This window comes from Thermobia domestica, chromosome 16 (genome assembly GCF_964235325.1).
Source record: "Thermobia domestica chromosome 16, izTheDome1.hap1.1, whole genome shotgun sequence".
NCBI classification, from domain to species: Eukaryota; Metazoa; Arthropoda; class Insecta; order Zygentoma; family Lepismatidae; genus Thermobia; species Thermobia domestica.
This window is the reverse complement of record NC_137469.1, coordinates 50,671,230-50,695,710: the sequence shown is the minus strand read 5'-3', so window position 1 is coordinate 50,695,710 and position 24,481 is coordinate 50,671,230. Positions and strand designations below refer to the sequence as shown.

The 24,481-nt window shown below is 37.3% G+C and overlaps 1 protein-coding gene across 1 annotated transcript in view; it reads left to right on the top strand.

The window, feature by feature from the left end:
• The window catches only part of LOC145672472 (limbic system-associated membrane protein-like), a 760,540-nt gene extending 736,450 nt beyond the window's left edge, over positions 1–24,090 (top strand). Inside the window, exons 7-8 of the mRNA XM_081741633.1 lie at positions 2,137–2,350; positions 23,975–24,090. Of these exons, the coding sequence (XP_081597759.1) occupies positions 2,137–2,350; positions 23,975–24,090 (330 nt within the window). The remainder of the gene's footprint in view (positions 1–2,136; positions 2,351–23,974) is intronic.
• Positions 24,091–24,481: the final 391 nt, after the last annotated feature.

The following is a 24,481-nucleotide window of genomic DNA, read 5'->3' as shown; positions in this document are numbered from 1 at the left end:
CGTCGGGAAATTAATCACCGAGTTTAAAGAAACAGGCAGTATGTTGGACAAACCCCGTTCCGTGCTAGGACCTTTCTTCTTTGATGAACATATAACTAGTGAGACTTATCTAAACATGATGAGAGACAAACTGATGCCTCAAATTGAGCGTTTGAGTGAGGGACTTCCAGACTGGTTTCAGCAGGATGGGACCCCTGTCCATTTTGCTGCAGCTGTTAGAGATTGGTTGAATGACAATTTCCCTCACTGGATTGGGAGAAGAGGTCATGTGAAATGGTCCCCTCGTTCGCCAGACCTTTCTCCACTTGTTTTCTTTTTCTGAGATATGCTGAAAGAGAAAGTTTATTCGATGAAGATTAGAAATTTAAATCACCCGACAGAACGCATTACCAGTCGGTGTGCTGAAATCGACGGCAATTCAGACCTATTTCATCGAGTTGACATTAATCTTGCAAAGCACATCAAATTATGCATTAAACAGCAAGGAAATAATGTAGAAAATGTTATTCATTAACATTAAATTGACTAAATTGTGCTTTTCCCCATGTATCCAGACTTTATGGACACCTTGTAGACAGACAACACAAATTCCAAACGTTTCAACTAGGAGACTTTCCTCATGCACGGTCTAAAACAATGTCAGGTCTATTATAACTTACAATTCAGTTATTCTTCTTCACTTCAAGTTCACATACGGATGAACCTATTTAGGAATATTCCATATTAGGATCCTGCTGGTATTCCATATTAGGAAAATCGCCATTTTGGATAGTTATCTTCCTACTCACGCTTACGTGATTCTCTGTGTACTGAATCTTTATGCCCTTATGTTACACTATATATGTAATCTAAATATCACAAACTCAACAATAATATATGACTCTTTGCGTATATTCAGCAGCCTAGAAATGTTCGTCCGAAAAACTCAAGTTCTTAAAAAAACTATTCTGTAAGGAAAGAAAATGTTATGTTATCGTTCGGCAGCAAACCACTCATGCGCAGACTGAGGGTGTCACTGTGTACAAGTTTACGTAAAGTCTATTCGGTGGGAGCACATAGCAGACAAAATAGACTGGTATTTCATATTAGGAACGTATTCCATATATAGCGCACCCACCCTATTAGACGCTTATGGGTTCTCCCAAGAATATAAGATGTGGTAATGTAGAGCGAAGGACAATAGTGTTAACCTTTCAACATCTGTACAGAAAAATAGTAAAATAGAAAAACCAAAAGGTAGTGACACATAAAAGAATATACAGAAAACAAAAATGTTTCAAAACACAGTAACAAAAATGAGAAAAGTCAAAAAGAAAATTATTGTGCTATCTGCTGAAGTTAGTTTTACTTCAAAACCAATTCCGTTGACATGGACAAAAAATAGCAATCCATAACGTTTGATGTTTAATGATGGTCTGTGTAGCCGTATTAAAGCCTCGGTAGCAGTTAGAAGCTCTCGGTAATAGCAAGATCCATCCGTCCTTGGAAACCTCGATGTTGCATACGGACGAAATACACAAAAACTCCAAAGAAAAGATTGTTTAGTGACAGGTAAAATCTGTGAGATCCTTCCTTTAAATATCCGCAGTTTTGTTTTGTTGATTTAACTTCTTAATACACTCTTGAAACGGTATAATAAACACACTTAATGTTGTTATTCACAAGTTTATCTTGGTTAACACAGGAACCTTATCAACAGAAATTAATGCTCTACCACACAATTCACTTGCCTATTAAATTCGCCCTAAAGAATGCCTTCAACTTCAATCCAAAGCCTCATACAAGGCAAAAATCTTCGAAAAGTACATGAATAATTGCATCACGTATAATTCAGTATCTTTAATAGTAATTGCACTAATGATTATAATGCAGTTTCCGTGACCTATATATACTCTTACATTCTATTAATTTTTCTAACGAGAATATTTTGGTACCTTTCTTAATATGCGACACCTTTTACGTGGGAAGGAAGCAGGAAACTAATATAGTTCCGAGAAACCAATATATATTCTCTCTGCCTCTGATAAAACCAAAATGTCACATGCTAAGAATAGTAATAATAATAAAAAAATATTGAGTGTCAAAGTGTGAGAATAACTCTCTCAATCTCTTCCATTTTCTCTTCGTATTTTCCAGAGTCCGACGCCGCCCCAGTACGTGTTTTGGTACCACAACGACCGGATGATCAACTACGACACAGGAAGAAGTGGCGTCTCAGTGAAAACAGAGCCCGGTCCTAAAACTCATAGTCGACTCATCATTAATAACGCCAAGTACGCTGACTCAGGAAATTATAGCTGTCGAGCGTCAAATACAGAATCTGACACAATTCATGTTTTCGTTTCAGAAGGTAAGCTAAGTAGCTGTCTTACTCTCTCTCTCTGTGTCTTCAAGGAAGGAAAGTCCATTTGCGAATAACATTATACATATACTAACGTGAGTTGGTATATATATATATATATATATATATATATATATATATATGTATGTATGTATTCCCTTTGCTAAGCTTGTTAGATTAACTGGGATTTCTCTATACTGTGGGAACTTGGAAAATGCAAATACTTGTTTGTCATTATTTAGTCCATCCTTTAAGTACAGGTTCACTTCCATTCTATTCTTTTAATCTGTATACATTACTGCTCATGAAGATTATATATATATATATATATATATATATATATATATATATATATATATATATATATATATATATATATATATATACAGGGTGGTTCAGTAATGTTGGACAGCCCTGAATAAATCGGAAACCAGAAGAGATATTAGCAAGAGTGTGGTGGATCCATATACTTATGGAAGGGGGACGTCTTGTGAGGTACCACACAATGTTACCAGGTCAACAGTGTTGCCAGCTCAGTACAAAGTTGTATTTTTTAAAATGGAACATATAGAAGTTTATGCCATCAAAAGAATTAGTACAGAATGTGAGTACCAACAAGCGAAACCGCACCTGTCAGTGTTGCCAAATAAGGAAGTTATAAAGCTTCAAAGATCAAGAAATTAAAGTGTCCGTAGAGCAAAACTAGCAAAAAGGCAAGAAAAATAATACTACGGAATGAAAAGGAGTAACCGAAAGAGTAAACCAAAGAACGCACAGCATCCAGTGAGTAACAGGGTTGCCACAGTAAAGGGGGAAAAAATTGAAAATTTTGCAGTTGCTATAGGAGGAAAAGTGCCCATATGACATAATGCTGGAAACACCATAGAAAGTCTATGTAAGATTCAGGAATCCTAATAGCGTTTGCTCGAAAGCGATATCTCTAACCGTTTTCGAGATACACCAAAGGTGTGGGGGGTTTGCAACACTGCATAATTGATTTGACGATTAGACCCGTGTAGATCTTACATTTTGTTGGGCGTATCATTTTCATTACTCGTTCCTGTAGTTTGGAGGGCGAGGGAATTATTATGCAGTGTTGCAAACTCCGCACATCTTTGGTGTATCTCGGAAACGGTTAGAGATATTGATTTCGAACAAACGCTATTAGGATTCCTGTATCCTTCATGAACTTTCTATGGTGTTTCCAGCATTATGTCATATGGGCACTTTTCCTCCTATAGCAACTGCAAAATTTTCAATTTTTTCCCCCTTTGCTATGGCAACCCTGTTACTCACTGGATGCTGTGCATTCTTTGGTTTACTCTTTCCGTTACTCCTTTTCATTCCGTAGTATTATTTTTCTTGCCTTTTTGCTAGTTTTGCTCTACGGACACTTTAATTTCTTGATCTTTGAAGCTTTATAACTTCCTTATTTGGCAACACTGACAGGTGCGGTTTCGCTTGTTGGTACTCACATTCTGTACTAATTCTTTTGATGGCATAAACTTCTATATGTTCCATTTTAAAAAATACAACTTTGTACTGAGCTGGCAACACTGTTGACCTGGTAACATTGTGTGGTACCTCAAAAGACGTCCCCCTTCCACAAGTATCTGGATCCACCAAACTCTTGCTAATATCTCTTCTGGTTTTCGATTTATTCAGGGCTGTCCAACATTACTGAACCACCCTGTATATATGTGTGTGTGTAATTAAAGAAACAATAATGATTATTGTAAATTATGAAAAAAAAAACATTAACTGCTACCAACTATACAAGCATAGCTTGCAAAATTCTTATTAATTATCACTTAGTATTTGATGAGGAATGCAACATAAAATATACTGTCCTAAATTGGAAACTTTCGAAGTGAATGCCACAAGGAACGGCCCTAGGGCCAATTACATTTTAAATATTATAAGTATATGAAAATATATTAAAATGGTTGATTCTTCGTCTAGTAGCAATTGCGAGAGTTCGGTAAGAGGAGAGTGATTACAAAAGGAAAATTTCGTCCAAAGCTTTTCACGGAGGGAGAGTTCCTAGCATCGCTGCTACGTTCCCTCTTTGCACAGCCATGCTTATTCTTTGTATAAGATAGGATGAGGCTCGGGTGTCTCCTGTGTTAATAGTTGTGCGGTGTCCAACTTCATTAATGAAGTTTAGACCTTCCACAAGTTTCAATGGCTATGGTGACGAAGTGGTATTTGTCCAAGAGGTTGTTATATTTTCGTCTCTTTTCATATTCTCTGCGAGTTGGAATCGTCCCAGCTTTTGTGGAAGATGAAGGAAGATTAGAGGGGGCTAGGGTATCACTACAAGTAAAATCCCATATTAAGGCCCAAAAGACATTCCATCAGGTCTCTTGCCATCAGTGCAACTACACTCTATTGGCTCTCTCACGGAAGGCGTTCCAGAGGAGATGAGGGCTCTCATAATGAAATCGTTAACAGTGGAGTGTCGAGAGTATCTGCCAGCATTGTGAACACATGATAGGCCATGTATACCTGTCTTATCCACTAAACTTCCGCAAGCAGGGCACTGGTGTTCACAGACATCTGCTCCCAAACGTAACGCACAAGCGATTTGAAAACTTTTGTCGGGAAGATGCAGCCCTAGGAATGAAGATGGGATAGCTTGTAACCAGGCAACTGCTTCAGGGGAAGAAGTAGCAAGAAGACGTGCCTTATCTTCAGGATAGGTGGAGGACTGAAGAATAGAAGATAATCTGGAGTCCATAAGAGGAGCGTCCCATGAAGATTGAAAACTTCTCTTGTCAAGATCAGGTAGATCGAGTCCGCCGCACGATATCCACTGGGAGATACAATCATTTATCTCCGCTTCTGAATCCTGATGAATATCCTGGCGAAGAAGAGAAATGATCAAAGGCATAGAGCTATACATGGATGAAAGGAAAGATTGAGTAGCCAACTCAAGGACTCTACGAATTCCTAGACCTCCGTGATCCACTGGGAGAGATGCTTGTAGCCATGGGTTATCTGTGAGAGAGCAGTTGAGAAGAGATTCTAGGCCAAGTCGGATGTATTCATTGTATTGTTCCAAAAGATCTGTCTCACGCCAGGATGGAGAAATACGTAGGAAATATAACAGTCTAGGAATGGCTAGTGAGGCCCGTAGGAGATAAAAAGCTGAGCGGGTAGATATCTTAGATAGGCGAGTGAAGAAGAGATGTAATTTAGATATCTTGTCCAATAACAAAATGCGTCGAGTATCAGTGTGTATAAAATATCCTATATAACGATATTTTAGTAATAGTTTGATATTTAATACAGCTCGTACGCATTGATATTGACAATGCATGGCATCAATAAACAAAGTTGTACAATATATCGGGTGTTCTAAAAAATGGCGCCCACGGACCACAGAGCACTATTCTACAAGTCAAAATAAACCAAAATTTATATATACCTTTTGGGTGCTCGTCTAGAGACACGAATTGCACTTTTTGGCATCGTCGCAGATGAAGAACCATAGATTAGATCTACGAATCCATCAAATAACTACATCGATTCTTGCCAGATGACAGTTACTCAATAGACGTTGACACTAGCACCACTTATTGCCTTAACAATCGGTGTAACTGTTTGATAGATTTGTAGAGCTATACTAAAGGTTCCAAGTTAATATGTCATGTTGCTGCATAGTGAAATGGTGTTTCCCCATAGAGGCAGAAGCAGTGGCGGATCCAAGGGGGCGATCGGGGAGATCGCCCCCACTCGCAGAAGAGGAAACTTTCTTATATATATATATATATATATATATATATATATATATATATATATATATATATATATATATATATAACCCATCCCAGAGTTTGGACCTCTTAAAGGTAGCTTTAAGTAGCAGTATTCCAACCCACCGCCCCCCCCCCCAGAAGTCCGTCCTGGATCCGCCCCTGGGCAGAAGGAAGCCTCCGAGGGCATTCCATCATAAAACATTTTCGCTTTATTTTGACCTGTAGAATAGGTCAACCTGTGTTCTGTGGGCGCCATTTTAACAACACCCGACCTATTCACTACTTCACGTATACTTGATTTTCTGTAAAATTGTTTTGTGTGGGTTATGGGTTTCATGCACGGAAATTTTGCGTTCAAAATGTGAACATTGCTCTTCTTTAATCATTGTGACCTCCTATATAATGATATTTCAGTCATAGTTTAGCATTTAATGCAGCACGTACGCACACTAATATTGACAATGTATGGTATCAATAAACAAAATTGTACAAGATACATTCAGTACTTCATTTATTCTTGATTTTCTCTGAACTTGTTTTGTGTAGGTTATGGTTTCATGCAAAGTGCCACAGAATTGTGCTTTCTAGAGTAAAGAAAATGGTTACTTGATGTAAGTGAACGAATATAAAAGAATGGACGAAAGGAAAATGTAAAGCGAAAACGGGAGACAACCTAAAAAACCCACGAAAACAATATTATCCATCCTCGCACCGGAGGAATCCATCTAATCGTGATCTTCACTGCCTAGTATACAAGAATCAACACACAAGACGAGTCCTCCTCCTTCCACACCGCAAATATTATTTTTTTTTTTTAATTCATGACTGAAAGAACCGTTACTGGTGTGGACGGAATAGAGAAACCGTAATTGTACACTAAAAAAGTAATGTAACTAAAAGCAAAGAAAAAAGCCTGCTGTCATGTCAAGAGAAATAAGTTATTACCCAAATACCAGAATTTTAATAGCCTTACCCAAGCTCTCGAGGTCTTGCACAAGCTTGCATTGATTTATAAGCCTACGGATCTAATGAAGGCCATAGGAAACTAGCTAGTTCCTCAGTTGCAAGCTTATTTCAGACTTGCCAATAATATTTAACACAATAATAGTCTTAAAATTCCTTTAAATTGACACACCTACTTGAAGCACTACTAAAAACTTACAGTTTACCAAGCCAAACACAGAGGGAATTACTAAGGCTAATACGCACACACTTTTATGCAGCCTCATTGTTACGTCAAGTATTAGGTTATACAGGTTCTTTACGTCAAGGCTATCTGGACTCAAATCATGACTTAAAATCTACATTCGACAAAGCCATGCGCAAACAAAATCTCTGTAGCTAATCCCAACTCGCACGTGCTCTTGGATAGACATCTTTCTTATATATGTTTCTTGCGTATATATCTTTATACGTCGAGGCTCTCGGGATTAGAGGATAATTGCGACTTGTCACAGAAATACACATTGATACCTCTATAAGGCTCAGTCTAACACGTACACTTTTTTACGCACCCTTCATTCTTACATATAGTCTTAGCGTATACAGGCTTACACGTCGAGGCTATCTGGACTCAAAGCATGGTTTAAAAAAAAATGGTACATTTGGCCATATACACATAGAACCTCTAAGTTTAAGCCTAACAAGAGAAATTAAGGGAAATTTAGACTTACATGTATGTATGTATGTACCATGTATTCTTAATTCATCATCATTTTTTCTCGTACTCGTTTAGCTTAAAAGTCAAAAGAGTGACAGGTAAAACTTAAAAGTACAATGAAGTACAATAGACGGGAAAACGAGGCATTCTACCGTAAAGAATAGGAATTTCTAGGAAATCTAGTTGAAGCAGTAGACTTCATCCCTACCATTTACCATCTTTCAGAGATGTACGCAGAGGGTAGCTCCTGAGGTCAGGACGCTTTCGAAATTCGAACCTATCTGTAACTTTAGTCTAATTTGAGGTGTAATTTTATGAATTTTAAAATAATTTGTCCTCATATTAAATTTGAATCTCCCGAAGGGGAAATGGGAAATGTCCCTCTAGTATTTATACAGTATTTAGCTTCCATCAGAAATCTAACCTAGCACCGTGGATAAAAATACGCATATCTATCAAGGAAATTTGACACAATGTAATTTCATGAGCCTCAAGAAAATAACATATTAAGTAGTCATAGTGGTTTACATTCTTTCGCTTCACGGTGCTCGTGGAAGAAAATATTTCAATATCACCCAGGAAAGATTGAAAACTTAAAATATTTTAGTAAAATTAGAATAAATCCGAAACAAATAAATAATTTGTCATAGATTGGTCATTAAAATACAGTGATTTTGTAGACGGAAATACAATTCATATGAAAATAATAACAACGTTGGCGTTAGATAGTGGCCAATAAAAGCAGTTACCAACCTTATTTTGATATTATATTGTCTGCGTCATGCTTGACAGTAACTTACTTTCTGTTACACAAGCACTGTGTGCTTGGGCTTTCTTGGTATTTTTCCTCCGACTTTCTTTATTCCACCATTTCATTCATTTCCCACTATCATCGTTCGTTTGCCAGTAATATGTTGTAATTTTAAGATATTTTACAATTTAGGCTTTAAGTCTATCAAAATTGGACCATAAATTAAAACTTTACAGAAAATTCGGAAACTGATTTGGGAACTGTTTCCAAGTTACTTCTCTACTATATATATTAATATCGAAAAATATAATGTCTGAGAGAGAAATGTGAAACTTGGTCATAATAAAACAAACATACACTTGTAGTACCTCGTACTAAATATATATATAGAAGGCTAAATCGTCCAGATAGCCTTGATATATTTGTTTTTCTTTTTATTGTTACATTTTAAAAAAAATCTGCCAACGGCAATGGAGCTGTTTATGCTACGAGGACCTGAAATCTCATATCTGCAACCAACACCTTTGTCCTAATTTTAAAGTTAGTAACATGATGCTTTGGAGTTGTCCGTGACGCTAGATTATGTACGGTAACATATGCGATGTTGTTACTAAAGTTCACATAAAAATGAATTAAATAAAGGAGTTTCCGCAACACAGTTGCTAGTGAACTTTGTAATCCCGGATATTGTATTAACTTTTCCCTAGTAAAAGTTAATATAATTTTATTGTAATTCGTGTACAACTTCTCATTACTTTTCATAATCTAAATTGTTAATTGAAAATATTGTTAAACCGACTTAAATATGAAAGTGAAATGAAATCTTTAAGTTTTACGTTCCACGATTATGCCGGTTAGGCTAAAGGAGACGGTGATGATGAGAAATGAATGAAATGGTGGAATGAAGGAAGTGGGAGGAAACGGAAGACCCTGAGAAAACCCACGCACATGGTTTTTGTCCACAACAAAGTTCACACGGCACGAGCTGGGATCGAACCAAGGACTCCAAGCACCGGAGGTGAACGCTCTACCACTGAGCCACCGCGCGCTCTACCTAAACATTATTCAGTCGGTAAACTCTTTCAGGTTGCAAGGCAGCATTGTCGTCACTACTACGTAGTATCCTTCATATATTCTAGTCTCATGTTCCCCTCTCTCTTTTCTAATACATCCCGCTGGTCATTTATCCAAAGGATTTTTCATTAACACCTGGAGCTTATTGGCCACTGTAACTATTCTTATTTAACAGTTCTATTCTTCTTGATGTCTGGATTCCGAAATTAATTATTCTGATTACCTGCGGTGATGATTGTCCTCAATCATTATTTTAGTTTGCTTTTTTAAACAGAAAATTATATTCTTCATAATATTTTATTCTCCTAACATTTTCTCCCTTTATTTATTTTTGGTTGATTAGAGTTTTCGATGAGAAAGTCGGCAGCAAGCTGTTTACCTGCGAGCAGTATAATCTTTACTATACCGGTGTATATATACACACGGTGTTAATGAACTATATCGACCAACTTTAAGAGGCGATTCCTCCTATCAAAGTAAGATAAAAGAAGTTCATATATAGACGTATGGCGAAAAGTGCATAGTTTCAGAGCTAGGGCTGTCCAAAATCGCGAAAAAGCCAAATTTCAAGAGCGCTCTATTTCGAATTCGAGAGACTGTGGGGTGGTTCTTATCACCGTAAATGAAGTCACGCATACGCAATCCAAAAATGCATATTTCATTAATGTTCAATTGGTGTACAGAGTATTCACTGCAGGGTGAAATTCCCAGACATGCCATCAACTGAATTTTGAGATATGCTCTGACTTTATGATTGGTTTAAAGTAGACAAACGATAAGCCTTGATACCAGTGAACATGGAATCATTTGGTGCAATGTCGGAAGTGTTAAGAATCGTCAACAGTACGGTCTCTCGTACTCGGGAAAACACACCGTCTATCACGTATATAAGAAAACGTGAAATATACCATGACGAACGAACATAGTCTAGAACATATTGGTCTATGAGGGCATAGATTTAATTCTAGATGGAAGAATATCAAAAGCTCTACACAGGATCAGATCCCACTTTAAATGTAAGTCATTCCCGACATAGATTTTCTGCTGACGAAAGAACGTGAATACAATTGAAGAAATCAAATTAACCCAAATTCATTATCACTATTATATCGATTTAAACCTCTTTTAGCTTGTGTAATCGTCGCTAGAAAGCCTTAATGATTGGAATGCTTGTTTCCTAAAGAAAACTTTTTGAGCATATGACAAACGTCTAAAATTAAATATTTTTTTGCAGAATTGTTACAAAATGATTTTGTGTCATAATACTTTTAAATACTCTGTCTGCAGCTGAAATTATCATTGTGCTTACTTTCGTTTTCTTCCACTACCATTTTACGTACACGTTAAAATATACATCCTAGAAATAACTTCTGGATACGATTTTAGTTTTCTTACCCAGGCTTTTGATTGTTATTTATAGATATCGTTGGTGAGTTTTAACGGATTTTGGATGTATTTTTGTTTTCCTGTTGCTATGTAATTGGTACTATGATTCATGGCTTGTGTGAACTCTCTCTCTTATCAAGAAATAGAGATATTTCGGTGTATTGTCCGTATTATGCATTACATGAAACATACGGTTGATTTTTTTTTTAAATATTGGCAAGGCTCTTAAATCGGTTTCTTTAGTAATGTTCCAGTGCTTGGGACCATTAATACTTTCAGTGGTATGACCAGGGGTGGGAATTTACCTCTCGTATCTGCGATATACTCCTTTGGACAGTATCTCGGGTCGTCCTCAACGTTTACCTTATTTTTACAATGCTAATTTTAGTTTCTGTGAATCGAAAATCTTCCGCTTCCCCAGAGGAAATTTGGAATCACCTCAGCTTGCAACCTTGTTCTATGGAGAATATCACACTTGCTCTGTTGAAGGTTTTGGATACTTCATTCTCAATTGTATCACTAAAATCCGAATCAATCCTATTAGCCTACTTACGTCAGTCTCTGTTCATTATATTTACAAAACTGAATATGTATTTCAGGGTTAGTGCAAATGAATTTGTGGCTTTAACATTGATATGATTAGTAAGGTAAATAATAAAATAATAATAATAATAATAATAATAATAATAATAATAATAATAATAATAATAATAATAATAATAATAATAATAATAATATACTTAAGACACACATTCGAACAAAATTAAGACTTTTTAAAAAGTTCAAAAAATGATGACGAATGGCTGAGAATAGATCTAAAGTAGAAGGGAATATATTAGCTGTCTCAATACAGCTATAAATATATAATATTTAGAAAGTAGCCTATTGCAGACAAAAGGAATACATTTCCTGCAGTAAGGAACGTTAACGAAAGAAAACCATCTAAATATAAACCTCATGTAATAAATTATGTAGGAATTTTAAATCGAAAGGACTGCGTCTATCACCAACGGTTAATAAGCATTTAATCTCATATTATTATATTGTTTGAATTTCAGTTTTAGCCACACAAGAAAATTATTCTGAATAGATTCAACAGAGTTTAAAACAATAATTTGCTTCACAACTCAAAATAACAGTTGTATATTCATGGTGAGACCGTACGTTATATAGAGAAAAGCAACCTTACACGTATTAATTGAGCTAAAATTTCTATACAACCAGTGGCGTATTTAGAATATTGTTTCGGGGGTGCTTGAGAACCAGTAAGAAGCATTTGTGTTGTACGTATAATGAGAAAAAATAATAATGAAATTGTTTCGGAAGGGGGGGCTTGATCCCGATAGCCACCCCCTAAATACGCCACTTGCACAACCATTTAATGAGTACTAAATTTCTCTTAGCTTTAGACGTTATGATTTAAAGATGTTTATGAATCAGTATTCCCTAAATCGTTTTCGTAATTTACAAATTGAATTCGGTTTATATTTTCTTTTATCTCTATTAGTGTCTATCGTTTTGTGTATAAGCCTACACAGTTTATTTCTTACGTTTGATGCATATAGTTTTTACAACTGCCCATACTACATGTTTGTCTTTTATTTATATATCGAATACATCGAACAAGATACATCAAATCCATACCTTGGGTTTCTGTGCACAGAACTTTTATTTCTCTGTGTGTGTGTGTGTGTGTGTGGCTGTGATTATTATTTTATGTATGAACTTGTTTATTTTAAATTTATGATTCAATGCATTTTATTGTAGTCTGTATTATTCTAGGCTCACTTATTGCTGTGAAGCTATTGTTGTCAATAAACTGCTAACTAACGAACTAACTAACTAACTAAATAAATAAATAAATAATAATAATAATAATAATAATAATAATAATAATAAATAATAATAATAACTTTATTATTATTATTATTATTATTATTATTATTATTATTATTATTATTATTATTATAGGTAGAATAACATAGTTTTTACCAATCGTGGAATAAGTTCTGTCTTTTGTTTTGCGGTTTTCCATATGTATCTTATTGATTAATGTTTTGTTTTGATTTTACTATGTACATGATACTACAACTCTCAAGCGAAAAGTGTTTTCCCACTAACCTTTGTGTAGCTAAGTGATGAATACATATAGTGCCCGATTCACACGTTTCCAAACTTGGTTTTCCTTTACAGATAAATGGGCCCTGACTTAGTTCTGAAAAAAAAAAGGGACTGGTGGTTCAGATATCTTGTCATCCTCTTCGGAAAACTGGAAGAGCAATAGAATAGTACCAGACACATGTACTATATTTAGTCGATCATGTCACTATCGTTCCATTACACTTTCACACATATAGAAAGGTGTTTATGCATACCATCATTGTTGTGAAGCAGAATGATCCGTCACCAAGAGTGCACTTACAGGTTGTCTATCGGGTCCAGACCCTCCCAAAACTTCGTAAGTTAACATACATTTGTACACTTTCTCAATAAGACTATATTTGTTTAACAGGAATTTGATCTTACACTTTCTCTTATAAAAAAAGTCTTAGTTCTATTATTTTCTTTCTCAAAATATACGTGGAAATATTTTAAAATGACTTATCCTCTTTTCGGGTGCAGAATAATACCCGTTCGATACTATAAAGATATAATGACGTGTAGTATTGCCTCTCATCTAAACAAAAAAACTTGGACCCATCCCAACAGAAAAAAAATTGAGTGCTCACCTGTCCTGCACCATGACCTTTGTGATATTGTAGTAAGAATTCCATTATTGATTGTTGCAAAGACTGCCTTAATAGCGTTCTTCAACTGTTGGGTTGTTTGATATCGCTCTTAGGGAACACGTTCCTTAACATTACTCCACTGAAAGTTGTCGTAAGAAGTAAGATGTAGTCTTCTGGGAGGACGATGAGGATTCAGTGGTAGTTCTTGTGATCCTCACCCTATCTACCTATCACTACAAACTTTATTCAAGTATTTTTAAAATGCAATTGTATATTGGACTAGTGCGTCATTGCGTTGAAACCAACAATAATTCATATCGACATTCAACATCTGGAGCTATATAACGCATCACTTCTTTAACATGATGAGGTGCGACTGCTGGTTAAATTGAGCCGTTAAAAAAAGAGGACCTATCAAGTAGTATTGCAGCCCTGCTCTTTGTAGTAATAGTGCGTATTTTCTTTGCTCCAGAAATAAATACCCCTAGCCTGTCATCTCCGGTAAATTGTGCACTCATCGGAGACAACAGTTTTCCATGTTGCGAAATTGCCTTAAATAGATTAAGCAATCGTCCACATACAGTACCAGATGTCTTTTATTGACGCTATTATCACTTATTAGTTGGCATCTATTAGCTTAAATGATTTCGGTTAAACACTATCTTGACATTGTTTTTTTTTTTTTTTAATTCATAAGTTATAAAGGCCGCTTTTGCAGGGATTCGGTGATGACTGAGGGTAGCACAGATGCCCAGGCATTTTTCTCTTCTCTATATCCTATCGCGTGGAAGTTTGTCCTGTCCTCGATTTGTCATCCTTGAATCCTGTCAGAATTAACTTACGTCAGTATTGTCGTGTTCGGTGGGATTTGTCTGTCGAATCGTGCAGTGAAGCTACGTCGCACAATGTATACGTTCATTGGTTCGTAAAGTTATAATTAGCTTTTCGTCCAAACTGTAGGAGCTCGTAATAACCTTCCCAAAGAGGAACAGAAGATTCCTTGTAGAAAATAACGCTGACACAAAATGTACAAATTCATAAGTTATTCACATATATTTTCAATACTACAGCAGAGGGTGACAAGACATTTGGACCGCCATATACTTCATAATCAATTATTTTCGTACCCAGGGCCGGATTTCCCAATAGGCCCGGTAGGCCCAGGCCTATGGGCGCAAGCTCCCAGAGGGCGCACGGCCGAGAGAAAAAAAATAAAAAAAATATCTAGAAATAAAAATAAATAATCATAACTTAACATATAGGCCTGATATAATTTTTTAATAAAGGTTTTTAGGAAAGTAACTTTAACCAGACTAGGGGCGGAAAAAAATATTGGGCCTAGGGGCGCCAAAATGCTAAATCCGGCCCTGTTCGTACCACATCATTTCGCTTCCATGTTAAGCTGTTACGAACTCACATTAAGCTCTATGTTGTAGGTCCGTTTCTCGTGCAGCCTTAATATTGTAGAACGTTAAAATTTAATCAAACTCGTCTACCTTAATTAGATCCTAAAATATCCCTTGTTGAGTGAGATATCATTAATGTGTATAAGAAAAGCATTTCACCTATCATGTTGAATTCGTAGAAAACTTCAGAATCTCTTTTCGAAGCGAAAGTGTTAGCCTAATAGTGAACTTTCATCATAGAACGTACAACACTGAATAGAGAGTAACATTAGTTTCTTTAAATGAAGTCTACATAATCAACTTGAGCTCTTTAGAGGAAGTTTTAAATTAGATCATGCCAAATTGGAAAAAAGAAAATTTTAGCTTGTAATTAGTTCCGAGAAATCTAGCTAGCGTTCGACACGAAAAAACAGACTCTTGTTTTTATTAATCATAGCATAAAGACAAGCTGCGATCTCTGTAAGGGGTAAAATTAGTCTCGTGTTTCCGGTCGAATTACTACTTATTCAAAGGGACATTTGAGAACAGGGTAATTATTATGATGAACGTAAACATTCATAGAAACGGACGATGCTTATGTTTTCTTCTTAGAAAAATATGCACGTGTTTCTAACGCGCGTGCTTATTTTTTGTTATAATTTCATCATCTTTTAAATAATTACGTAAATACAAGGGTTTATCACGAAATGCCAAAACACAAATTTGACGCATTACTAAACAACTATAGATGATGTTAATGGTAAAAAAACGTTCTCACACATGAATAACTTTCTAATTGTTCCGTGCTATCAGAATTTGAACACGTTGAATCCAATAAAAATATTTTCCAATATATGTATCCATTGGGTCATTTATCTTCTAAGCCAATGGATGGATATGTTTATAAATAGTTGCTTAGGTTTATTGTTCTCAAGAGGAGATTAGGAATTAGATTTCTTGGTTGTCGTCATCTAAGGCCATTTAGCTCGTCACGTATATGAGAGATGATATCCCTCGGCGAGCACACTATCCGATGAAAGCGAAGGAAGGAAGCGGTCTGGGATTATGTTAGATACCATCCCGGCATTTGTCTGGTGTAAATGAGGGAAACCCAGCAAAAACCTCATTCAAGATGGCCGCTCCCACCCGTCTAATGTTCTCAATTTAATATAAAAAAGCACAATTAGAATTATACCCACTTATTCCATTGGCATTGGAATATGGACACTTATTCCATTGACAAGAGCGGTAGTCATTACAGATTAGTATTCGTTTCTTCTAGAGCAGGAGTAAAAGTGGATCTAAAATGGTGGGGGACAGAAGGTAGTGGCATGACATCACGCCGTTCCCCCTGCCTATCTTTGCCCATTGTAATTTTTTTAGGAACTGGGGGGACGCCGTACATATTTTTTCGAGGTAGTGGGACGGCGTCCTCTCGCGTTCTCCCGCACTTTTACCCCTGTTCTACGGAACACTGTAATCTGATGGTTGGAATGTTGGACTCAAGTCCACGTGGTCTTGGATTCGATTCCCGGCCGGTGTTTCCCAATTTTCGGCGTCCACACAACGTCATGAGGTAAACTGGGGAGTCACGTGAATGAAAGACGTGATGGCCACTAGGTCTGGAAAGTTCCTGATACGCTCGGTTAGTAACAGGGAGACGCAGCGCGCTGACCATTTGCTTGTCGGTATGCGGGACGTAGTTCAGACGGTTGCTGACAGATGGCGTTGGAGCGTCTCAGACACTTAAAATAGGTTTTTACGAGAAGTGATTTTTTTAAATTACTTTCTTCTGCTAGTAAGAAATTTTTGCCTCCCTTCCACCTTGTGATAGTTTGTGTTTTGGTGTTTAACTTGATTCTATTAGCTTATTCTCAGTCTCAGCCATATATATGAAATTAATGAAACTATATACAGTACATAGCATTTCCCGATTATTTCTGAACTGGCCACCTGGAATCTCTAACCAGGTAAAAAAAGTAGGGTATCCGTAGCTGGCGGAGAAAAATAAACAAGTCATTTTAGTGTGTCCATCCCCATTGATTGAATCGCGTACTTCATTAATACGGTTGGATTACTTGCCTCTTTGAGGCTGAGGAAACAACCGTCGAATTATATTTAATACCTCTACGGAGGTTAACGCACGAAATTGATCTTTTCTGTTGACGACCTTGCTATTCCTCTTGGCTTAACGATTTATTTTTGATACTCTCCTCTTCGGAGGCAGAGATAACTAAAACTCGTTGACGACTTTGGCACCTGTACCGGCTAACGATTCGTAGTGCTTCCTCTTCGGAGTAAAAGCACCTTGACAAACTAAAACCTTAAAGCACTGCTCTAAGCTCATACCATTTATTGGGAACGCCACTACCCTTCTTGTAAGCTGGCGCCATCTCCTACTCTAACAATAAAGATGGCTTCTCAGAAGACATCCACCAAATCTGAGAAAAAATCTCAATCGACGAAGATTCCTGCTATTAGGGGCAAAATAATCCGAGCCACATACAAACCAGAAGACTTTCTTCTGCCCTTGGGCAAGAAGAAGCAAACAGCCATTCCAGGGGAGCTCAAATCAAAACAAAGTACACTTAAGCAATCAAGTGCCTCACAACCGTCTACTTCAAACAAGCCTGAAGATATGGACTTTACAGTAGTGGGAACACTAAAGCGACGTAGGTCTTCATTGGGAAACCTCGACAAAGCAGACTATCCGCCTCTCCCAGTCAGCAATAGGTTTGATGTTTTGTCTTCCACCCAAGCAGATAATGCTAATGAAAGCAATAATACTGCTCGGCCAAAACAGCCGCCCAGTCATAAGCCTCCTCCAATTTTCATATACGGCATTACAAATACATATACTTTCATAAAGACCTTGTCACGAGCATTGAAGGAGCCTCCATTAGCACAACCAAATAAAGAGCGCATTCGAATTCAAGCGTCCAACAAAGATGATTATACCACCATCAAAACTTATTGTGAGCAAACAAAGACTGAGTATGCCACAGGTGTAGCAAAAAATGAACGACCTATTAAGGTAGTTGTCCGAAAACTACCTATTGACACAGATTTAGACGACCTAAAGGAAGAATTCTCCCGACTGGGGTACAAACCAATCAGCGTCCACCAAATGTCTCGTAAAAGCAAGACGGATGACAAGAAAATAATGATGCCACTGTTCTTGGTTGCTTCAGAACGAACTGCAGCAGTCAAAGAAATATACGCTTTAAACAACTTGCTTCACTACCGTGTTCAAATTGAACCTTACAAGCCTCCCTCAGTCTTGCAATGTTACAGATGCCAACGCTTGGGCCATTCGCAAGACACCTGCCAAGCCCACCCGAGGTGTCTCAAATGTGGGCAATCACATTTTACACAGTCATGTACCAAACCAGACACATCCACACCCGACACCTGCGCAAACTGTCAGGGAGATCACCCAGCAAATTTCCGAAGCTGTCCGGTATTTAAATCCTACTCAGAAGCTCTCAAATTGCCGGTGCAACAACCGAACAAACACCCAGGTATGCCTAAGAAAAATTTCCACACACCATCCTCAGAGAAAACTTCCATTCCCACTGCTGATAATATACAACCCGTGAATAAGGATAAAAATGATGTTGAAGCTCCCACTTCTCACACCCAACCAGTTACTGCCGTTCAACAAGAAAACTCTAACGAAGATGTTGACTTAAAATCAGTTCTTTCATTTCTCAAGGGCTTACATTTCCGTAAAATACTTACACACATTAAACGTGGTATCACACGTTTTCGACAAGCTGCAGACTCAGCTTCCAAGGCTGCAGCAGTAATCGAAACAATAGCGGAAATGGTTGACGATAGCTGTTTCTAAATCCGGCGTCCTACACCACACACTTATACTTGCTACGTGGAATACAGATGGTCTTGAGGGGCAGAAACAAACGCTTCTTCGCTTTCTAATAAAGCATAGAGTTGATGTCATGTTCATCCAAGAAACACATTTTACTGCTCGCATCACATCTTGGCGCCTATCTAATTACATTGTATACAGATAGGACAGAGTGGGTAGACAGAAAGGAGGATTGCTGCTCATCATCAAAAAGTCATTACCAGTAAGGTCGCTTACAATACCACCACTACCTACTTTAGAGGCACTTGCTGTTGAGCTAATAACTCCAGGAGTTCCATTGGTACTGGTCACTGGATATAGGTCTCCGGCCACACGCATAGAACCGACTGACTTCGACATCATCGCAAAGTTATCTTAGCTGGTAACCTTAACGCAAAGCATGGAGAATGGAACTCCATTACTCCAAACACTGCTGGAGACGCTTTACATCAATACCTCCTCACGTCTAACTTTATCATCAGTGCTCCACCAGATCCAACTCATTATCCAAAATTCGGCGGCCAACCTGACGTGCTTGACGTTGCTCTTTGCAAAAACGTATCCTTTAGTATTCACCCATATGTTCTCTCGGACCTAGACTCAGATCACGATCCAGTCATTTTTCATGTCTCCCACCGTAGCATCGCCCACACTGCTCCTATTCTTAAACACATAGAAACTGATTGGGATTTGTTTAAACAAGAATTAAACACTCTGATCGACCTAAGAGATCGGCCAGCCACCATTCAGGACATCGATCAGGCATTTTCTCATGTCACAGTAGCACTTCGTACAGCAGAGGCAACAAGCTCCACTACTACAATCTCTCCAACGCAAACAGGTCAATGCGACAGTCTACATATGCAACTCTATATTCATTTAAAACGTTGGGCTAGACGTCGCTGGCAGCACACACTTCATCCAGCCTACAAGACACTGTGGAATAAACTGCGTGCAAAGATCAAGATGCTGACTCAGCGACAAAACCAACAGTACTGGGAAGATACTTTTCGCAACCTCACAGTAAATGATCGTAAAATTTGGACATACTCTAAATCCTTCCAACGGGCTACTAATGCTTCCAGAGCTAGAGTCCTCCAAGGACCACAAGAACTGACTCAAGACCCTCAGTTGCAAGCAGCTACTTTCGCTGACTCTCTGCAAGCACAGTTCCAGCCCAATAGAGGCCAACTCGATCCTTATTTCCACCAGCACATTAGAACTACCTTATATAGTATACGAACTCAAAACCCTACACATGGCATCAACCCAGTTACACCTCGGGAAATAGAAAAACACATCAAATGTCTACCGACAAAGACAGCATCTGGGCCTAATGGGATTCGACCTGAGATACTGAAAGATCCAACTCGAAAATTACTGGTCTTTTTGGCATATTTATTTAATGCAATCTTTCAAATATGCTACTTCCCAAAGACCTGGAAGGAAGCTCGTATCATCACCATCCCTAAACCCGGAAAGAATCCGCTGCTTCCGGAAAACTATAGGCCGATAAGTCTTCTGTCACCCTTAAGTAAATTATTTGAACGTGTGTTCCTCTGGAGGTTGAAACAACATGTCGCTAACAGTGATCTTCTACCCTTCCATCAGTTTGGGTTTCGTGCTCAACATAGCACTACTACCCAACTCGTACGAGTAGTTGATCACTTAACAGTGGCTTTCAATAGAAAACACCACACCCTTGGAGTATACCTGGATGTGTCAAAAGCATTTGATAAAGTATGGTTAGCTTCATTATTATATAAGCTATACACGCAAGGTTTTCCGGATCGTTTTCTGCATTTACTTCGTTCTTATCTCATTGGCAGAACATTTCATGTGTCGGTTAATGGTGTCAAATCCTCGTCTAGGCCAATTAAAGCAGGTGTCCCACAAGGCGCTGTACATTCACCAATTTTATATAATCTCTATACAGCAGATCTTCCGACTTTACCAAACTGCTTTTTCGCAACGTTTGCCGATGATACCGCCTTTTTCACAACAAGTAGTTCACTTGCACAGTGCAACATCTATATGCAACGTCAACTAGACAGTTTTCAGGAATGGGCCAGGCGCTGGAGAATTAAAGTAATGCCGACAAAAGTTGCGCTGTCATCCACAGTAGAAGACGCATCCGCGCCCCTCGAAATCTAATATATGAGAACGCACACATTCCTCACGCCACGCATGCGAAATATTTGGGTGTGACATTAGATCATGGGCTCACGTTCGCCAAACACATCAAAGATATAAAGCAACGAGCATTACGGAAAATCTCGGCATTGTACCCCATCTTTCGCTGCAGTTCAATCTCTCATGAGGTTCGCGTGCACATATTTAAGATGATAGTCCTGTTCACACTTTCTTATGCATGTCCTGCCTGGCAACATGCTTCTAATAGCCATCTTCAAACACTCGAAAGTGTGCAAACGAGAGCCGGTCGCATCATCACTGGTCACGACAGATGTACACGCAACAGACAAATTCTGAAAGATTTAGAGCTGCCTCCTGTTAGAGAAGTTCTACGGCATCTCCATCATAAGTTCTGGCATACTTTACCAAGACATATTAATCCAGCTATAGCCACCATCGGCACCGAATGCGCTCTACGGAATGTTCATCGCACGCCACGCATTTAATATCTTTCCATAGCTCGTAATAACAATATCAGCTACTCTGCGACAGTTGCAGATGTAGACTTCGAGACATAACAAAACAATAGTAATACCCAACTAGTCACCAGCACATCTATATATATTCTTTATGCCATCTTACTCATGGAGTCAGGGGCTTCGGCCCGATACTCTTCACAAAACTTCAGCATTACCGTGACCGTGACCGTGATTATTTCTTAGTCACTTTAGTTGATGATACTTTTCTGTTTTCAATCTCAGCAACTTTATATAAAGTTTTATAATTATACTCTTTCCAGTTTGAATTGAAGCTAACAAACCTTTTATCTATCTCACCATATTATCATTCATAAAGTTTGTCATTATTTGCCACCTAAGTGTGGGTACTAATGGCTTTTCTTTATGATCGCAATCATCATATAAAGTTCCACGATTATTCTTTCACTAATTTATATTATCAGTTTCCCAATCTCAATTCTATCCGTACTTAAAGTATTATGATGGTTTCCATTATGATATTATTAGACTTGTAGGGTCTATGAGAAACGAGATAGACCATGTAGCCAAGATGATAAGGTGAAAAGTTAAGTACAAAAGGATAATAAAGGATTTAGTATTCTTCAAGATGGATTTGAAAAAGCTGTGCCCGAGTTTTGTAAGGAAAGCAACCGGGATAGGTAATATACCAATCAAATTCATTAAGATAGTAAGAGACAAGGACAAGAAAGAATAGTTCCGACACTGGAATGAGATATTAACAGGAGAATTGTCAAAAGATTTCCTGAAGGCAATCAAAATACCATTAGGTAGAAAATCCTAGAGAGATAGTATGTGTACTACATAACTATTACTTTTACATCCCATGAATCAAAAATGTTTACTTCGAATACTAAATATAAAGTTGCATTGAAGAACAAATGAAGAAGTTGAGGTGGAACAGATCGGGATTCTGGAAAGGTAAAAACACGTCATTGGCTTGTGAAGATAATCTGTGAAAGATTTACAGAAAAAAGAAAGAAATGTGTGCTGTATTTATTGATATTGAAAAGGGTTTCCACTACGTAAACTGGGAGTTCGTGTTTGGAGCTATAAAGAAAGTTTAGTTGGAAAGGAAAGTTCAAAAACTCATAAGAAACTTGTGTATGAACAAATATGTAAGTGTTAGAATAGAAGAGAAAATGACAATAGGAAGGAGAGTTCGAGAGACATTATTTAATATTTATCCAGAAGAGATAGAGCCTACGTAATGAATATAGTATTTTGGTAGGGAGTAGAATGATTAGATATATACGATTGTCAGGGAATCTGAAAAGAACATCAATAAGATGTTAAAAAACTTGGTGAAGTTAGTGCTGGTAGTGCTGCTGAAGGAGGTAGTGCTGTGAAGAATATGAGAAGAAAATAGAAAGGCAGAAGCTGTGATGATTGAAACAAAGCGGTCAGTGTCGAATATACAAGCAGGAGAGGCGAAATTAGAAAAGGTCACTAGTATTCGATACCTGGGTAGTATTATCAGTGGTGATATAAAGTACGAATCTCAAATAAAACCAAGGATAGGAATATAGAAAAGAACCCTTTCGGAGGAAGAAAAGTATCTTGTGTTCTTGAATAAAGGGTTTCGAAATGATACATAATATGCTTTGTGTGAAGTATTATACTTAGCAGAAACATGGGCATTACGCAAAATTAATGAATAAAAGACTGGAAGTTTTCGAAATGTGTTTGTGGAGAAAATTAAGTAAGTCGAACAGAAAACCAAAGAAAGGATGTTAGGAATGGTGGGTGAGAAAATATATAAAAACAGCAGATCTAATTCAAATGAGAAAGAGAGACTCGTTTGGATATTAAATAAGAAGGAACTGTATCAAAAGGAATTTGCTAGTGGGCGTAGTGGAGAAAAAAGGAGGGGACGAATGAGGCTATAGTTGATGAACAGTAGAAAAACTGGAAAATGACGCATGAAGACAAAAATGTTAGCCGAATACCATAGAGCATGGAAGGTTTTCAGCTGCGGCAAGTCACCTGCCAATAACGGCTATAATGATTATAATAATAATGATCTTGATAATAGAAATAGAAACCACAACTACCAACAGTTGTTCATCTAAGTATTCCCAATATAGATTTTCTTTCAATCAAGTACATATTCTTGTTCATTTATCCATACCCGTACCAATCATTTGTACATGAATTATTAGTTAGCCCCATATTTAGCTACTTGAATAATATGTGTAAAAATCAAATTGGAAGAAATGATATATTTCTTCTATTACCACATTTCTAACAGTGGAATGTCATTTACTACAAATGTGTTCTACATGTAATTATTAAGTCATGGAATACAAGTAAATTTACGTAAATATAAATTCTTTTCTTTTAATTTTAGACAAGACCGCAGCAATTCAAAGGGGAGAGTCATCTGTTGGCGTTTCTTTGTGCTCCGAAGTTCTCTATATCTCTTTTTATATCTTCCTTATCACCAGCCTCTGGGTCATGAGGTGAAGTTTTCAGGTAAGATACTTTGCTTTAAGAGAAACATTATCAAATATAAGACATAGAAAGTGTTAGAACTCTATCCTAGGAAAATCAAATTTGCTATTTTTGGGATTATCTTACACGAACTATTCTTATCCACTTTTCGTATTATTATACTGGTGTCTCTTTTATTGTGAAGATAGTACTAATCTATTGATTAGGTTTTCATTCAGATAAAACATGCAGATTCACATATAGGAAGCTACTCCACCTGATATCATTACCATAGACACATAGCACCTACATAAGTTTTTTTAAACTGTCAAAAACAATAGACACTTGAATAGCATCCATACTTACCAAATCTTAAATTCGGGAATTTCTCAAGAAAATGTATTTCCAACAACGTATTTGGACT